Genomic DNA, 19,000 nt, shown 5'->3' on the forward strand with positions numbered 1-19,000 from the left:
CTATGACAAAACCTTGTCCATATTCTAGTTATATGATAGGAGAAAATGAAGAGAAGTCAAAAGAATTCTCTGAGTCTTCACACCTGTTCTTTCTTTTCGATTTTGCAGTCCAACAATGCATACATTTTCCCTGAATTTGGTTTAGGAGTGGTCATGTTGACGATATAATGTTGGCAGCTAATAATGATTTATCATTTCCTCCATTTCCTATTTCTAGAAATTGACCTTTCCTATGATAATAAAATATGCATTCACATGTCTAGAAGTTCAAATTTAGAATACAAAAGCATCTGAGACCAGCATTTTATGATTCTTAGTCGTTTGACAATTTTAAGAAACACTCTGTAAACCATCGTTGTATTATCGAAACTTGCAATATTTAAAACTAACCCCAAGTCATAATCGGTATTTTGTTTTGCTACAATTCAAATCAGAAAGAAGTATAATATATCTATGAACTTGTAAATAAGTAATTACTTATTTAGAGATTAGATGCAAATGGTTAAGATTTATTTTTTACTAAAAATTATAAAAACTGCAGTTAGCAACTCATTTTGTTTTTTTTTTTTTTTAAATGGGGGTAAGTCTCTCTTAAGAAACTTTATATTAACCCAGAACGCAATTTTTACATTATATACAACATGATACAATCCGTACATATGTTGCGTCAACCGACAGCAACCCAGAAAATCCATACAATCATTGCGTACAACAACCCGACATGTAAATGCGTGTTTCAAACACGGGTGACGAGGGCAATATTGCACCGTTCCAACCACCCAGGACAACAACACGGTACAAGTTAGCAACTCATTTTGTTATAATGTGAAATTCAAAATAAATAAAAAGTCTCTAACTTTTGTCTATTAATATCGACGCCACATTTTTAATTTTCTCCTAACTTATGTCTCCATAATCTGTATTTAGTTTCCGATATTAGCGATTTTGAAGTCATACTAACTTATTTCTAGGTAATCTGGATTTACTTTTCGTTGTTACCGATTTTTAATTCATACGAAGAAATTTTTAACTCGCACGGCAACACTCTTATTAGAAATAGAAAGAGGGAAAAATTAAGCACAATATAAAATATTTTTTTATATTTTTGTGATTTTTTTTATATTTTTATTGATCACAAAAAGTTTTTTGTTTTTTGTTTTGTTTTGTTTTTTTTAAATCAGGGGTAAGTCTCTCTTAAGAAGCTTTATATTAACCTAAAACACAATTTTTACGTTATATACAACATGATACAATCCGTACATATGTTGCGTCAATTGACAACAACCCAGCAAATCCATACAATCGTTGCGTACAGCGACCCAACATGAAAATGCGTGTTTCGAACACGGGTGGGGAGGGCAATATTGCACTGTCCCAACCACCCAGGACAACAACACGGTACAAAAGTTACATATATAAGATACAAATAATTGATTTTGACAAATTTAGATTTTAAAAAAAGTAGATCTATGACTTGGATATGAAATGACAATATCTAGAATAACACCTTGAAATATTCACCAACAATTTGTAACACTGCATAGAACACATCACATATAGAAGCATTGCTTCCAACAACCTTCTAAATAAATAAAAAGTAACCATCAATAACTTTGAAATAAAATACCATTATTGTTGAAAATGTATTTTTTTTAACTTCAAAGCACATGACAAGAGAGGATTATATAAAAAATTTAAACGCATTTCACACACAGAATGCCCTGTCTTGCCATCAAAATCCAAATCTGGTTTCGCCTATAACATAAATGAGTGTTTGAAGGCGTAGTTCAAACACAGTTTAACTAGTTGACATTTTGTTTGTATGTTTTGCGTTTCTTTTTATATGACTGTTTTTGATTGAGCTTTTGTTGCTATTTTTTTGGTTTTTGAATTTTTAATGATATGATAATTTTGTTAAGGAATTTAGACTTCTGTGATCCATAACATTGTTTATATAATCTTCGGCAAAATCACATAACCAATCTTTTGTCAACGTGTTTCGAACCAACCAGTGTGGTTCATCGTCAGGACAAGTTGAAGAACCAATCCGGTTTAGCTGATTAAATAGAGTGTGCAGAGACTCCAACGGTTATCTTGCCAACGGCTAATTTGACCTAATGATCCTAGTCAAACCATTAATTTAATTATTAACATTTCTATAAATAGCTAAAACAGGTAAATTTGTTAATTATATTTAAGATTAAAATCATTTAGATAATTTTGTTATTTAAACTTCTTTTAAGAATAATCAAAATAATAGAGATTTATAAATTTAATAATTTATAAATAAAACATTAACTTTTTAATCAAAATTTCAAAATATTGCAAGGATGTGGCATGTCCCACGGAAACGGTGTTTAATTAGCTCGTATGGAAATCCATGTCCAAAGCTGTGGTGTGGTCGAAAACGTGGCAAGCTAATATAATAATTCCCTGAAATGACATGGACATTATCTATAATCACCGAGATTTTGAAACGCACAGTACCAAAAATTGGATTTGGACTTGTTAAGCTCACCTCAAGCTTCTCACAAGACGTTCGTAACAACGCCATCACTTCTGACAACATGTTCGTAAAACAACGCCGTCATTTTAAAGGGACAGCTTACAGCGTGTTCATATTTTAATGTAACTTCACCTGCTGATGATGCCTTCACAGGACCGTACGCTTTCCAGGGAGGGTTTATAGTACTTTTTTAAGGGAGGGCTTGATTATTCTTCGTATGCATTCATTCATGAATTAGAGATCTTCCATATTTCAATATCTCCTTCCTTGAAAAATTGATACAATATTTGGGAGAATCATCAATATCGAAGGGAATGTTAAATCTATCAAGAGCATGCATATGAAAACACACATAAAATTAATGAACAAAAAATAAGAGAAGTTTGATTCTCAATCCATTCATGAAGTGAATTTTTATTGGAATCTTATATCGTCATAGGAGCAATGAATACATTATTATATAACCCACATATTTCTAATTTCATTATCCATTATCTGACTAGTCTACTGTCCTTAATAATTTGCTGAATGATCACTGACTTCATTTATAAATTTGCTGCCCTAATTCTGATAACTCAGAACACAAAATTTGCTGACTAATTTGTCAGCAATTACATAGCTTTATTTTAAGCATTATCTTCAACACTCCCCCTTAATTCTTAATGATGTGATTCCAAGCATATCCCTTAAGTATTCGAACTTCCCTTTAGGTAGTGCTTTGGTAAATATATATGCGCGTTGTTCATTTGTTGTATAAAATTTTATTTGAATTTATCCTTTTGCCACATAGTCTCTTATGAAATGATATTTGATATCAATGTGTTCGATGCGATTATGAAACACTAGATTTTTAGTTATGGCAATGGTAGACAAGTTATCACAGTGAATAGTTGTGGCATATTTTGGTTCTTGTTTTAGATCTAACAATACTTTCTTTAACCAAATTGCTTTACATGTTGTTGTTGTTGCTGCTGCAATATACTCTACCTCTGTAGAAGACAATGAAATAGTTGGTTGCTTATTTGAACACCATAATACTGCACTTGATCCAACGTTGAATACATAACCTGAAGTGATTTTTCTACCATCAAAGGATCCAACGCAGTGACTATCTGTATAACCAACCAACCCAAAATTATTTGATGAAGTATACCAAATCCCATAATTTCTTGTTCCATAGACATACCTCAAAATTCTTTTTGCTGCTCCAAAATGGATCTTACTTGGACTTTGCATGAATCTGGGAATCAAGCCCACTGCATGCATAATATCAGGCCTAGTGGTAGTAAGATACAAAAGAATTCCTACCAGACTCCTATAGGATTGAGCATCTACCTTTTCAGCTCCATCTTCTACAGGAAAATTTTCATTTGTATTCATGGGTGTGCTCATGGGTTTACAATTTCCCATTTTTCATTTTTTAAGAAGATTTGAAACATATTTTTCTTGTGAAATAAAAATTCCATCATTCATCCGTGTCACTTCTATGCCAAGAAAATAATGGAGCAAACCCAAATCAGTCATTTCAAATTCAGTCATCATAGCTTCCCTGAACTCTTTCACTAACAAATTACTTGAAGATGTGTATATCAAGTCATCTACATATAAGCACACAATTATTATATCATTAACATTTGACTTGATATATAATGTGTGTTCATTTTCAATTCTATTAAACCTCTTTTTCAAAAAATAAGTGTCAATTATGCTGTACCATGCTCTTGGAGCTTGTTTAAGCCCATAAAGAGCCTTTTTTAATTTGTAGACTTTGTGTTCATTTTTTGCTTCTTCATATCCTTGGGGCTGGTGAACATATACATCTTCTTTCAACTCACCATTTGGAAACGCTGATTTAACATCAAATTGATAAACTAACCATTTAAATTGTGCTACCAATGCCAAAACGGTTCTGGTTGTATCAAATCTTGCAACAGGAGTATATGTTTCATTGTAGTCAATACCTGGTTGTTGAACATATCCCTTTGCTACTAACCTTGCTTTGTGCCTTTGTATTGATCCATCAACTGCATACTTGGTTTTCTACAACCATTTCACCCCAATGACTTCTTTTTCAGTAGGAGGATCCACAAGCTCCCATGTTGCATTCTTTTCAATTGTTGCCATCTCTTCATCCATTGCTTTGCACCAAGCTAACTCTTTTACTGCATCCTTAAAACATCTTGGTTCTGCTTCAATCCGAGACATCAAAGAAAAATTAGTATAACCATAAATTTCATTTAAAGATTTTGTCCTTTTTGGAGGAAAACTTGGACTTGAAACAGGACTTGAAGTAGCAGAAGATGATGGAGTGGATGTGGCCTCTGAAGTATTTTGATTACTCGATGAATTTGAAGAAACAAAAGATTCATCTTCTTGTACAACAATACTTGGAGTTTGTTGTTGTACAGCACGATTCCACTGCCATTCTTCTTTCTCATCAAATAACACATCACGACTAATCATTAATTTTTCAGTTTCTAGATTGTACAATCTATAACCTTTAGTTTCCTCACAATATCCAATAAAAATGCATTTCACACCTTTATCATCAAGCTTTCTTATCTTTTCAACAGGAACATGAGCATAGGCAATGCAACCAGAGGCTCTTAAATGGGAAATATTGGGTTTTCTTCCACACCATGCTTCATGAGGGGTAATATTTTGCACACTTCTTGTTGGGCATCTATCAAGCAAATAAACAGATGTAGCTACAGCTTCAGCCCAAAAAATGTTTGGAAGGTTTTTACCTTTCATCATGCTCCTAGCCATCTCAACAATTGTTCTATTCTTACATTCAATGATGCCATTTTATTAGGGAGTATAACTAGCTGTCAATTGCCTTTGAATTCCATTAATTTTACAATAAGAATCAAACTTATTAGAAGTGAATTCTCCCCCTCTATCTGTGCGTAATGTTATTAGACAATAACCACTTTGCTTTTCCAGAAGAGCTTTAAATTGTTGAAATATGACAAATGCATCAGATTTTTCTTTAATGAAATATACCGATGTTCCTCTACTAAAATCATCCACAAAAATAATGAAATACTTATTTTTGTTAGAGACAAGGTTTGCATAGGACCACATATATATATGCATGCACTAGTTCCAATGGTTTACTTGCTCTCCATGATTTTCCTACTGGAAATGAATCTCTATGTTTCTTACCAAGAATACACCCTTCACAGACTTTATCAGTAGATTCAATAAGTGATAACCCTTTGACCATTTGCTTGTTATATAACAATTTCAAACCTTTCATATTCAAATGTCCATACCTTATGTGCCATAGCTAGGAACTATCATCATAAGCAACATTTAATGTTGTACTTGCTTCACAAGGGAGATTGAAAGAAAAAATTCTGTTTTGCAGCATATTAGTCTTAGCAATAATTTTACTGTGATCATTTTTATCATAGATTATGCATTGCTTGTCCTTGAAAACAATTAAATATTCATTTTCAAGGAGCTGCCCCACACTCAACAAATTATGTGCTAGACCAGGAACATATAAAACATCATTAATGTGCTTTGGTTTTCCTTGTTTTGTCTTCACAACAATTGTTCCCTTACCTTTAGCTTCAACTGGGTTGTCATCTCCTAAAAGTACATCAGATTTTGTAGACTCATCTATCTCTACAAAGCCATCTTTGTTTCCTGTCATGTGATTGCTACAACCACTATCCATAAGCCACACCTCTTTGGAAACATTATTAGTTGAATTAGAAGCCAAGAATAAAGTGCCAACCTCTTCTTTTTCTTCAGAAAAATTAACTTGTTGTGTTTGTTTTTTCCAACAATTTATTTCATAATGGCTAAATCTTTTACAATAAAAACACTGAACTTGGGATTTATTAAATCTTTTACCTCCATCACTGTCATCATTACCTCTTCCTTTGTTGTATGCAGAAAAAATCTTCCTCGACCTCTCCCTCCTCGGTATGTTTGTACTCTTCCTCTTCCAATTCCAAAAATTTTCTGGCTTTCCTCATGAGAGGAACCACTTTTGTCTTTGAAAATATTTCCTCTTGCTTGAAAAGCTTGCTCAATAGATTTTTCAGAAGATCTATTGATTCTTTGCTCATGAGATTGAAGAGACCCCATTAGCTCATTCACAGACAACTGAGTTAGATCCTTAAACTCCTCAATAGCAACAACAACCCCATCAAATTTTGCAGGCAAACTTCTTAAAATCTTCTCTACAATTTTTTGATCTTTTAAATCTTCTCCGTAAGACCTAATTTCATTCACTATACCCATAACTCTAGTGAGAAAATCTTGAATAAATTCAGAGTTTTGCATGCACAAGGTTTCAAATTCTCTTCTTAATGACTGCAACTTAACAATTTTTACCTAATCACTTCCTTGATATGCTTGCTGCAAAGCATCCCATGCCTCCTTTGATTTCATTACTCCAACTAGTCTGGAAAAAATAGAATCATACACTGCTCGCTGGATTAGGAAGAGAGCCTTTGAATCTTTCTTACGATTTTCCTTTAGCTGGCTTCTTTGGTTTTGAGTCCAATGGGAAAGTGTGTGAGCATTCTGTGTATCCATTCTCTACGAAATCCCACAAATCTTGTGAGAGAAACAATGTTTTCATCTTAATGCTCAAAAAACCAAAGTTCTCACCTTTAAACATTGGTATTTGTGGTTGAGAAATATTCATATTGTTGGCCATTGATGCTAACTGCTGAGCACTCCAACCAATAACTTGAATTTTCACAGGCTTCACAAAATTATGAAAACTCTTGCAAATGGCTTTCACAAACTTTTGAAACCTCCTGTCAACAACACACACTTTACATATAAATCAACTCTCTTAACCTAACTCTGATACCATGTTAAATCTATCAAAAGCATGCATATGAAAACATAAACAAAACTAATGAACAAAAAGTAAGAAAAGTCTGATTCTCAATTCATGAAGTGAACTCTCATTGGAATCTCATATCTTCATAGAAGCAATAATACATTATTATATAGCCCACATATTTCTAATTTAATTATCCATTATCTCACTAATCTACTTTACTTAATAATTGGCTGAATGATCACTGACTTCATCTATAAATTTGCTGCCTCATAACTTAGAACACAAAATTTGCTAGCTAATTTGTTAGCGATTACATAGCTTTATTTTAAGCATTATATTCAACAAAGAAAAGCAAGATGGAAATGAATGAGGAGATATGGAAGAGATTAACACAAGACCTGTTAATGGTGGTTTTGGCAAGACTGCCCATGGAAAGCATTGTGCGGTTTCACGCAGTTTGCAAGAGTTGGAAGGAAATGTTTCAATCCGCGAAGTTCAGAGAGTTGGTGTCCACCTCAGCGGTTTCTTCTAGTGAGGCATTTCTCATTGTTCCGGGAAGGAAACAGTTAACATCCCTTCATTCATCTCAGCCATTGTACGTCAAAAACGTATGGATTGGTATAGAGAGTGGCTACAAATTTCGATGTCTGTCTTTGGATTTTCTTCCGAGCCCTGTTGTTGTGGTGGCAGGTTGCAAGAACATACTTTGTTGTTGGAGTGGAAAAGATGAAATTTACATATGCAATCCTGTCATCCAAACCTGGATAGAACTTCCACAAGGTTTTGAAGATACAACGTGGGATTTCATTAGTCTAGCTTTTGATACACGCACGGCATTTTGTACCCTTATCATGGGAAGGAATTCTACTTCACAAAATTTTATGGTGGTAGAGATGTATGATTCCAAAACTAATAAGTGGACTCAATTAGAAACAACTGTGGGCAATGTAGTTCGACCTCAAGGGGAAGGCATACGTTCGAATGGGAGATATTATTTGTTAAATGAATTACATGACAGGGATTGCTTGAGCATAGTCGCATTCGATGGAGAACAGAAGCAATGGAATGTAATCAAGGGGCCATCGAACATAAGAGCTGGCATCCTCCCCCGAAGACTTCATGCAACATTTGTTACTGGTTGCCAAGGGCGTATAGTATTAGTTTGTACAGGCCACATTTCTTTATGGGAATTCAGTATAGATGAAGTAGAAGGAGAGAAATGGGCTCCATTTAAACCAGTGGACATTGAGCACGAATTGAGGAACCTGATGTTTTGCATGGACATTACATTGAATCACAGTGGTTGCGCATTAGTCTTTCTGCCCGTGACGAATGTTTTTGCGGTTTGGAGCAAGGAAGCAAATAAATTGCAGAAGATAGAGTTTGGACAAATACCTGATTTTTCATATTATATTGGTTCTCATATTTTAGTGCGCACCTTCCAAGTAAACAATATTTTTGGCCCTAGTATACACGGGGCTACTTATTTCAGTCTTGTTACTGCTTTTGTGTCTTACATCCGAACCTCATTCAGATATTTTTATGGGTGTGGAGAACATTGGTAGATTTTATTGATTTTTAAATTCTTTTAACTTTTGTTTGGACGGTATCTAGAACTGCTATGAATGAATGTTTTTGTTGAAACTTTATTAGACTTCTGATCTGATATATCAATATTCGTTATCAACACTGTCTTGAATCCACATAGCTGTGTGCCATTTTCGTAGGAGAGACTAAAATCAGTTTTGCAATGATCTATTTAATTGGGAGGTTCTTATCTCGTTTGTAACAATTCTTTAGTGTAAACTTATAATTTTAGGTGAAGAAATTATTTTTGCATTTTGATAATAGAATAACATTATTAAGGCATTTTGCTTGTGGGAGGTGAATGTGGAGAGATTTTTGTTAGGTAAACTTGACTCGGGATAGAGTCAAAGTTGACCAAGTTAAACAGTGATGGTCTTGGGGCACATGGTAATGTGCACCCATAGTATTTTGCCGGTGGTATTATATGTAATGGAGCTTATAAAAGGCTAGAAGGACTTCATTGTAATGCAAGACCTGGAGGTGAGCGGGAAGGCTCACTTGGTCGGATTGGCTAAGTTTTTGGCCAATGCTAATGAGATCTTATTAGGTTGGGTTTTTCCCCGGATTTGGGATTTTCCGGGATAAACATTTGTGTTTATGTGTTTATGGTTTTTGCTGGTTATTTTCTTATATATATTCCTCTCAGTAATTATTTATGTTATGTAGTAAATTTCTTAACATCTAGTATCAGAGCTAGGTTCGAATATCCACCGTGCAAGCCGCTTAGTGCCATCGCCTTGCTCTAGCAGCATTCGTTAAAACGTTGGTTGTTACCCCTGGAGCTGTTGAAGGATCTGTCCAGGAAATAGCTGAGGAACGCTGGAACTAAAAGACAGTTGCTGCAAGAAAAACAAGGTCGTGGATCTATGTTGAAACGTGTTGCTGGAGTTTGAAACGTGGAGATACGTGGAGTTTGGAGTTGAAACGTGGTGTTCGTAAGTTGTTTTTTACATCAAGCTTGCACGCATACGTCAAGTTTTTTTTTTTCTCAAACCAACATATGTATGTGTGAAATGTGAAAATGTTAAAACATTATATATGTTTTTATATTTATTATGAAACATATATCATTATATTTTGAAAAGTATATTTTAAAAAGGAGCAGGAATTTTGAAAAGGGTATTTTAGAAGGAGGAATGTCATTATGACTAAATTTTAAAGAGTAATAATTAAAGTCTTATTTTTAAGTGGAGTTTTTGTGTTTTGGGGCCTGAATTTGATTGCAAAATGGAGACAACACTTACAGATATGGAGAAGTTGGGCGGGGCTAATTTTGCCCTATGGAAATCATAGATGGAGGATACACTAATTTTAAAGGATCAATATTTTCCAATTGAGGGCACAACAAAGAAACCCTCATCGATGAAAAATTAAGAGTTGAATAAGCTAGATAGAAAGGCGATTGCAACAATCCGCCAATATTTAGCAAAGAATGTTTATTTCAATGTGTGCGGATAAAAGACGGCTGAAGGATTATGGAAGAAGCTCCATGATCTATATGAGAAGAATACAACATCAAACAAAGTGTTCTTGATGAAGAAGCTTTATAATCTCAAAATGAAGGAGGGTTCTTCAGTTGCTGAGCACTTGAATGCATTTAATATTATTACTAATCAACTTGCCTCTGTTAAAATCATTTTAGATGATGAAATTAGAGCTATTTTGCTAATGTGTTCTATGCCAGACAGTTGGGAAAATTTAATTGTAGCTATGAGCACTTCAACAACTACAGGGACCCTGAAGTTTGATGATGTCAGCAGCAGTTTAATGAATGAGGAGCTGCGACGCAAGTCAATTGCAGAAAACCAGGGAGGAGAGGCTCTAGCTCTAGCTGATTGCGATAGGAGATTGGATCGCGACCGGCAAGGGCGATCAAGATCAAGAGGCCGATCAAAATCAAGGAGAGGAAGGATCATCTGCTTTCATTGTGGCAAACCCGGGCACATGAAGAAAGAATGTCGATTCTAGAAGAAAGGACAAAAGGATCAGAGACCGTCTAGTACAAATCACAAGTCATCTAGCACAAATGAAGGTGAGACTACTACTGTAGCCACAGATGGTGATGTGTTGTTTACTGTTTCAGTAGAGGATGCATGTGTATATACATCTAGCAGTGGCTTTGATTGGATCCTTGACTCTGGGGCATCTCACCATGTAACCCCATGCAAAGATAGTTTTGTTTCATATAATCCCGGTGATTATGGTAGAGTGCATTTGGGGAATAATCGTTTTTGCAGTATGTTGTTGGGAAAAGTATCCAATACGGAATGACCCTATCCCACTCTAAGGGTGATAGTTCCTTAGCAACAATCGAAGCAAAGCTATCTAAGATTTCTTCTTTATGAAAGTAAAAGGAGGGAGAAAGAGATCCACTAACCGATGTCTTCCGCTAATGGTTGATCCAATCTTCTCTCCTTGTTGCTTGCTCCCAGCTCCTTGCTCTTTCACGGGCCCAGCTACACAAAGATCCTGCAAAACGACAAGAGAGGGAAACTACAAGCAGCATACATTCATAATTGATTCAAGGATTAGAATAAATCAAATACACAAGTACATCAATACATCATTGAAACACATGCATATAGAAGAACCTCAAATGCTTTATTAATGGAAGAAAGTAAGGTTCAGGAAGTGATACAACCATAAGAGGCCCAATCCAGCATCACCTTCCCGGCGGAAAGAAATCTCCTCTTCACCTCCTTCAAAGCAAATCACCTCAATAATTCTATACTAAAACCAACAGCAATTCTTTGCACAAAATTCCAGCCTCCAGATCTCATGGCAGAGAGATCCTTATATAGAGTTTTGGAGAGAGCATGAGTCAGCTTGATGTGTGACTAGTGTCCTCTCCAACTCCAGTTCTTCTTCAGTTCTTGAGTCCACTTGGAGATACTTGCTTCCACTTGGAGTTTTAGAACCTCTTACTCATCACTAGGCGAATTCCTTGATCCAAGTGTCATTTTGGAAGCTTCCTGGGCACTGACACATTGAGGAATGAGACCTCCACATGTCAAAACTCGCTCAGCGCAGGTAGCCTTTGTTGGAGTTGACATTCAACGCAGGTAGACCATGGAGCAGTTGACATTCAGCGCAGATGCTCAATGGAGCAGTTGACATGATCCAGAATTGACTTGTTTTTGAGTGTTTTTCAATGGAGAACTGATTTGAATTGTTGTGGTTTGCTGACCTTGTTCCTCTAGGGGTAGGAACAACATGTTTAGGGACTTTGGATCCCTTAGATTATTGACATTTCATGCTTCATGCTGTAAGGCACAAAAATGTCTATAACAGTTGCCCCCTAAAGTATGAGGTCGTTTATCGGGTGAAATGCTTTATCAGGAGGATCCGAAGTTCATTCAATCGCTGGGAGGTGACCTGTAATAAGATACAATACAATACATTATTTTTCATACTGCTTTCATGATCTAGCTGAGGCGGGCATTCCCATGCTCAGCTTTATAAATACATTTTCCGTACAGAACAGACAATCGTCTGAAGGTAGACTGATAATTCTCTGCTGAAATTATCATCCTTTGAGTAGGACGATCGTCTACTGCACATGTCAATGTCTTTATTTCCTAAATATATATCGCAACCCGGATGGATGAAACTAGATCCGGGGTCTTCAAACTCGTCCGATCTTCACTCTAAGTACAAGTCAATCCACGTGAGAATTTCTTGGAGTCGAACATGGAAAGACATCGCTTGATTACCAGTCAATAATGTAAACTGTTAACAAGCGCGAGAGGAATCACCGATAATGATGATGACCCTCAAGGTACTGCAGTACAATTCACGTGGTGTGAATAGAGGACTTGGCGTCGAACACCACGCAAAATCTTTCGGTCGAAGGTCATTGATGTATACCTGTCGCCGGAAGTGAGAAACTTGCCATTGAGGCATGCAAGCTTCAAAGTACTGAGGGGGGTGTTCCTAGATCAACTTCTTGGATAATGAGCTGATGTCGACAAGAAGCGGTCCGTCAAAGGAGGGCCTTAATGAATCCCACATCAGTGACACGGAATGGAGCTAATGATTGTGATGAAGGTGAAAACGATCTGTGAAATATGATTCAGGGTGGCGGTCATGAAAGGATGAAAGATGATATATGGCAGTGGGTGGGACACGGTTGACTCTTTCTGAACGACATCTCTTGAACATATAACGACACTGATGTGATGGATCGGTAGCATTACCCCAAATGTGGATGGTATGGCGAGACCATGGTGATGAGACCGGTGAATGAAACAACCCAACCCGATGTGGTACGGAGGCAAAAGTGTCATGTTCAAGAGCGACTTGCTACCATTAAAGCTTTGAGGTTCTCCCAACTTTTCCCCAGTCATTTCTGACCAGTACCTCTTTATTTTTGTCAAGCTTGAGGAGGATAACATATGCTTGTTCTATAACCTGCCCTTCGGGCAAGCCCATCGCTATGTTTTAACGAGCCTAGCGATAGGGAAACTCGTTCTCGTCTAAAGACAAGTTTGTCGCTATTTAATATATTTAACGAGTCTAGCGACAAAGACAACTCGGTCCTTTTCATTTTTAGAGAGTCTGAAAAGGTACGTAAAGTTAACTCCAAAGGTCCTTTTTCGTCATCTAATCCCTTAAGTCCGAAAAAGTATAAAACAATACAGAAGGGATGAATGTTCGATAGTTTTATCGAGCCGAACTAGACAAGCGCTCGATCTTTTTGTGCAATAATCCCTCAGGTCCAAAAAGATTAAAATCTAGAGGAGGGATAGCTCTTCCGGTCACTTTAACGAGCTGGAAGGCCAAAACTCGGCAAACTTTTCATATTTTACGAGTCAAATGAAAAGAGCTCAAAGAAGACTCGTATTTTGAGGAACGAGTGATAAACAGGGATAACAGCAGATTCCAGGTACAGGTTGGAATTTTCCAATCATGGCAGTGTCACAAGGATGGCTAGGTGAAATCACTCTTCGCAGCTGTTCCTCAAAATAGGTAAACAATCAAGTGGAGGTGAATGATCGGCCAAATGAAAAGTGGAGGTGACGGTGCAAACACGACCAAGGCTTTTATGGCTGATGAATTTACGATCTCAAATGGTTATTTACCGGTTCATTTTTTCTGGATGAGCTTGAACTCTGGGGGAAGCTTGCTCACATGCTTATGTTTATTTTTTAACGAGCATGAATTCCGCGTTAAAACTGCTCGGTTTTGCGTTTATTTTTTAACGAGCATGAACTTTGCCAAAACTGCTCGTTTATACCAGTCATAAGATAAGAATGTCTCCTGGAGATCGCTATTTTTTACGGAGCTTCATCTCTCTACGCTTTGCTCCACATCCTTTCTTTATGCAAGTTTGGTAATGACTAATCCTACGAGTTTAAAGGGTTAGACCTACAGGTTTAAAGGGAGGACCTAAAAATTTAAAAAATCAATAGCCGCCCTTGCTTGCATTCCAAAAGGTTTGCATGCCCCCAGGTATAAAGTACAATTTCAAGGTTATCCCTCCAGTTTCCACATCTGCTTTTCTTTTTGTTTTCACAGCTACTTGTCTCCTTGCTAGTCTAGTTTTACTGGGACTATATGAGATCACAAGAGAGCAGCAACTTGTTTTTTTCTCGCTAGTCTAACTTTAAAGAATCTTTGCAAGATCGCAAGAGAACAGCTACTTGCGACAAGAGAACAGCTACTTGCGACAAGAGAAGAACACTCCTCAAAGACAAAACATTTGTTTTACCAAAAGCATACCTCTTTCAGGTTACCCAAAGATTGTTTCGTTAATCTTTCAAACAAAACACTTCCTCGGCTATGTCTACCGAAATAGACAAAGGTGAATGGCGCAATCCCCGCCAACTCACATAACTTTGACAAAAGAATCTTGTTCTAGAACAACCCCTCTTCCTAATTCGGACGGGGTACGGACTAGTCATCTTCTCCCGCGGAAATTCTACCTTATACCCAGGGTTTTCTCTGCCAAAAGCAGACCAGGATGCATGCCCCCTGGGTTCCAGTCCTATTTTCCCGAATCACTCGCACTCATCAGGAAGAAGAACCGGGGGTGGAGACCTTTCTTGATTGAATAGACCACTCAGGGTTGGTATGTGACTATTTGCGATGCGTGATCCCGGAAATGAAAGTTGGTCTACGAGCTTGACCATTCTTCCTTCGTGTGGAAAACACATTACTCTAAAGAGTGAGGAGACTACTGCTCCCATGCAATATATATAGTCTCGTCCAAGGAGTAGGTTATAATCCAAGGGTCCTTGAACGACCATCACGTTCATTTGAACGGCCTTCCCTTTCAATGTAATAGGCACATTGGGGAGGATCCCTAATGGTTGACTGGTTCCTTTATCGAAACCCGAGAGATTTCTTATCTCAGGCAAAAGCGCCGGGGAACCCAGTGCTTTCCAAGCAATAGAGGAAAGGATACTCACAGATGCCCCTTCATCAATGATAGTTCCAGCCATTACCATTCTGTATATTTGGACTATAATTCTGAATGGTATACTGGCTAGCAACCGGGGTCTGCCTAGTTGGTTCCAATCAAAGGACACAACCAGGTTGCTTGGTGGTGGGACCGAATACATGGCCGGATATGACCCTGACGATGTTCCTTCCTGCGATAAAGGAATGGGCGCATTGCCCTGATGCTCATCAGAGTCGGTGTTGATGAAAAGAATCTGGATGGTGTCATCCTTATTCTCTTCAGTGAGGGTGTCAGCGGAAGATGAATCTTCAGTGACGGTGTCATTTGAAGATGAAACCTCTGAAGGCAGAACCGAGTCAACTGCCGTTTTGACCTTTGGACTTTCATCCGGTCTGGATTCAGTAGGTTCATTCTCAATGATTGACGCTTCAGCTGACCACTTGAGCGGGCCAGCTGTATTTTCAACCAACGAAGGACTTGGCACAAGTTTTTTGTATCCAGGAGGAAGTCGTAACGGTGAAACCGGACGATCTTCCAAAACTCTCTTCGCTTCGTCTAAGAAGGGACAACGGTGGATGGCGTGATCGCCTTCACACAGTCTGCAGGGGGATCTTGCTCCCCCTCTTTGTCTAGAACCTTCACTTTCGCTGGTTGACGGTAAGCATTCAACATGGCTATCAGAGGTTGATGCTCCCGAACTGCGCAAACGAGGGGACCAGTCCCTTAGTATCCGGGGAATACCGGGACAATCTCGATGGAAGTGGTCTCCTCTACATATGACACATGGCGATTTAGGCCTGGTCTGTGCTGTGTGTGGATTTTTGTCAGATGTCTTTTGCTTGCCCGCAGTCGCCTTAGGCTCCTTCTTCTTCTTCTCTTTCTTCTTCCTCTCCTTCTTCTCCATGGGAGCTTGGCTTTTGCCGGCTCTACCTTGCGAAGAGGAAGGATTGGATGAAGACTTATAGGAAGTAGAAGGCTGGTGGGCAGCTATAGACTGATCTAACTGTTGACTCGACTGTTCAGGAACCGTGGTGTTCTGAACTACACTGGTTGAGAATAGCCAGACTGGCAGGCCAATTGTCAGCCCTGGAAGCGACAATGTGGCCATGTGGGGCGCACCAACTTCTCCCCAAGAGGAGAAGGGACTAGGATTTCCATCATGGGGAATTCCTTGATTGGTGTGTTCCATGTTCTCAACCTAAAGATCAACGTAGGAATAGGAGGTGATTATGTTCCGTTTAAAATAAATTTTATAACGACGCTTTAGACACAACTTGCTTTTTCACTTTTTAAGAGTCGAGAAAAAGCTAAAGATGACTCTAGTCCCCTTCGATGTTTTAACGAGCCCGAAGTGACAAATGCTCGGATGGACTTTTTCAGTTATAGAGTTTGAAAAAGGCCAAAAGAATCTACTCTGGAGTTCTAGGCAGAGGGTGTGCCAAACCTTTCGCAAAACCACAGAATACGTTTTACGGTACGGGTGGTCGATCTTCGTGAATTCTATGTTCACTACATTGCGATCAGTAGGGCGGCCGACACGGCTTCCTAAGGATAAAGGCTTTATTCCTATAGGGGTCTCCCAATATATACGCGACGGTACGTGGGAGCACAAGTCCGTATTGATACTTATCGCTTCACCGTGGAGGAATCACCCAACCACTCGACTCTAAGATATCACGTTTAACGACGCCGGAACACGTCTCTAGCTTAGACCTCTATGTGTTTGCGTTATGTTTCAAAGCGTTGTTATGTAAATTCAATTCATTTTAGGTTGATCTTGTTTAGCAGTTTGCCTTTATGGATCACCACGAGATGTATGGTACAACTCCTAAATGCAGTCTAAGAATGAGAAGCAAGCTTTTTCAATCTTTTCAACTTATGAAAATCTTAACTACTGAGGGAAAATAAAGACATCATCTTTTCACACAGATCATAGAGCACACACTAATGCACTTTTTCCTAAATCAACATGCAAGCTGTCAAAATGCACATGCACAATGCAGGTATTTCTTTTCTCTTTCTTAATGTTGATGTATTACAAAAAGAAAGCTGTTGTATAACTTTGAATTCAATTTCAAGTGAAAGCCAACAAGATTTTGTCCAAAATCGAAAGACACCTTAAGATTTACTTGTTTCAACACTAGAAATACATAAATTCAAACCATATGACGAAAGAAAAAGCTCAATCAGCTGTGAACAGCAAACAAACTAACTCTTAGGATCAAAACGACACTTGTGACAGGTCTAGATCTAAGAGGTCACAGCAAGACTAGTTCACTTTCGTTATGGGAAACTGCAAATGATGTAAGAAATACAAAAAGAACAAACACAGTTTCTTTATACAACCGAGGCGGAATAGTGGCAAAGAAAGGTGGTTTCAGATAGGTACATTGACTGGTAACAGGCAGCAAAAACAATACTGAAAACTGGGCAACAGACAGCAGAAAAGCCCAGTTGCACAAGGCAAAACTGGTTCAGCGCAACCCTGACACTGTCAGTTTGACATTCAGCACAGGTAGCCCCTTCGGGACCTACGTTGAAATGCAGACTGCCTTCACAGTGCCTGCGCTGAAGAGGAAACTTTCGTTTCTCTCAGGTTCTAGGTCACAGATTGCTCAAAATTCAACAGTTTTAGGCCAAATCAAAGGCTATCAATCAAGTACACACTAGAGGATGATTCAAAGAGGATGAAGACGATCAATAAGAGCTATTTAGAGTCCTTGTGGATCAGCTCTTCAAATCATAAACATGCCCAGAAACTAAGCTAGAGTAGCTGCCTTCTACTTTGCATTGGAAAGATCCAAATGCAGTTCGATTCGGTACTCCCTGTGTTTATAAAATGGATAGCAAGAAACACAAACAACCAACAAGATACATTCCCCAGTGGAGTCGCCAATTTGTTGTTGGGAAAAGTATCCAATACGGAATGACCCTATCCCACTCTAAGGGTGATAGTTCCTTAGCAACAATCAAAGCAAAGCTATCTAAGATTTCTTCTTTATGAAAGTAAAAGGAGGGAGAAAGAGATCCACTAACCGATGTCTTCCGCTAATGGTTGATCCAATCTTCTCTCCTTGTTGCTTGCTCCCATCTCCTTGCTCTTTCACGGGCCCATCTACACAAAGATCCTGCAAAACGACAAGAGAGGGAAACTACAAGCAGCATACATTCATAATTGATTCAAGGATTAGAATAAATCAAATACACAAGTACATCAATACACCATTGAAACACATGCATATAGAAGAACCTCAAATGTTTTATTAATGGAAGAAAGTAAGGTTCAGGAAGTGATACAACCATAAGAGGCCCAATCCAGCATCACCTTCCCGGCGGAAAGAAATCTCCTCTTCACCTCCTTCAAAGCAAATCACCTCAATAATTCTATACTAAAACCAACAGCAATTCTTTGCACAAAATTCCAGCCTCCAGATCTCATGGTAGAGAGATCCTTATATAGAGTTTTGGAGAGAGCATGAGTCAGCTTGATGTGTGACTAGTGTCCTCTCCAACTCCAGTTCTTCTTCAGTTCTTGAGTCCACTTGGAGATCCTTGCTTCCACTTGGAGTTTTAGAACCTCTTACTCATCACTAGGCGAATTCCTTGATCCAAGTGTCATTTTGGAAGCTTCCTGGGCACTGACACATTGAGGAATGAGACCTCCACATGTCAAAACTCGCTCAGCGCA

General features: G+C 38.1%; 1 protein-coding gene across 1 annotated transcript; it reads left to right on the forward strand.

The window, feature by feature from the left end:
- The first annotated feature begins 7,678 nt into the window (after window positions 1-7,678).
- Window positions 7,679-8,887, forward strand: LOC149209930 (F-box protein At5g49610-like). The gene has a single exon (XM_089398817.1). The coding sequence runs from the start codon at window positions 7,679-7,681 to the stop codon at window positions 8,885-8,887; it is 1,209 nt and encodes a 402-aa protein (XP_089254943.1).
- The last annotated feature ends 10,113 nt before the right edge of the window (window positions 8,888-19,000 follow it).

This window comes from Pinus tabuliformis, chromosome 1_2, assembly GCF_031772625.1.
Source record: "Pinus tabuliformis cultivar Carrire ecotype Pingquan chromosome 1_2, CPIR1, whole genome shotgun sequence".
In the NCBI taxonomy this organism is placed as follows: domain Eukaryota; kingdom Viridiplantae; phylum Streptophyta; class Pinopsida; order Pinales; family Pinaceae; genus Pinus; species Pinus tabuliformis.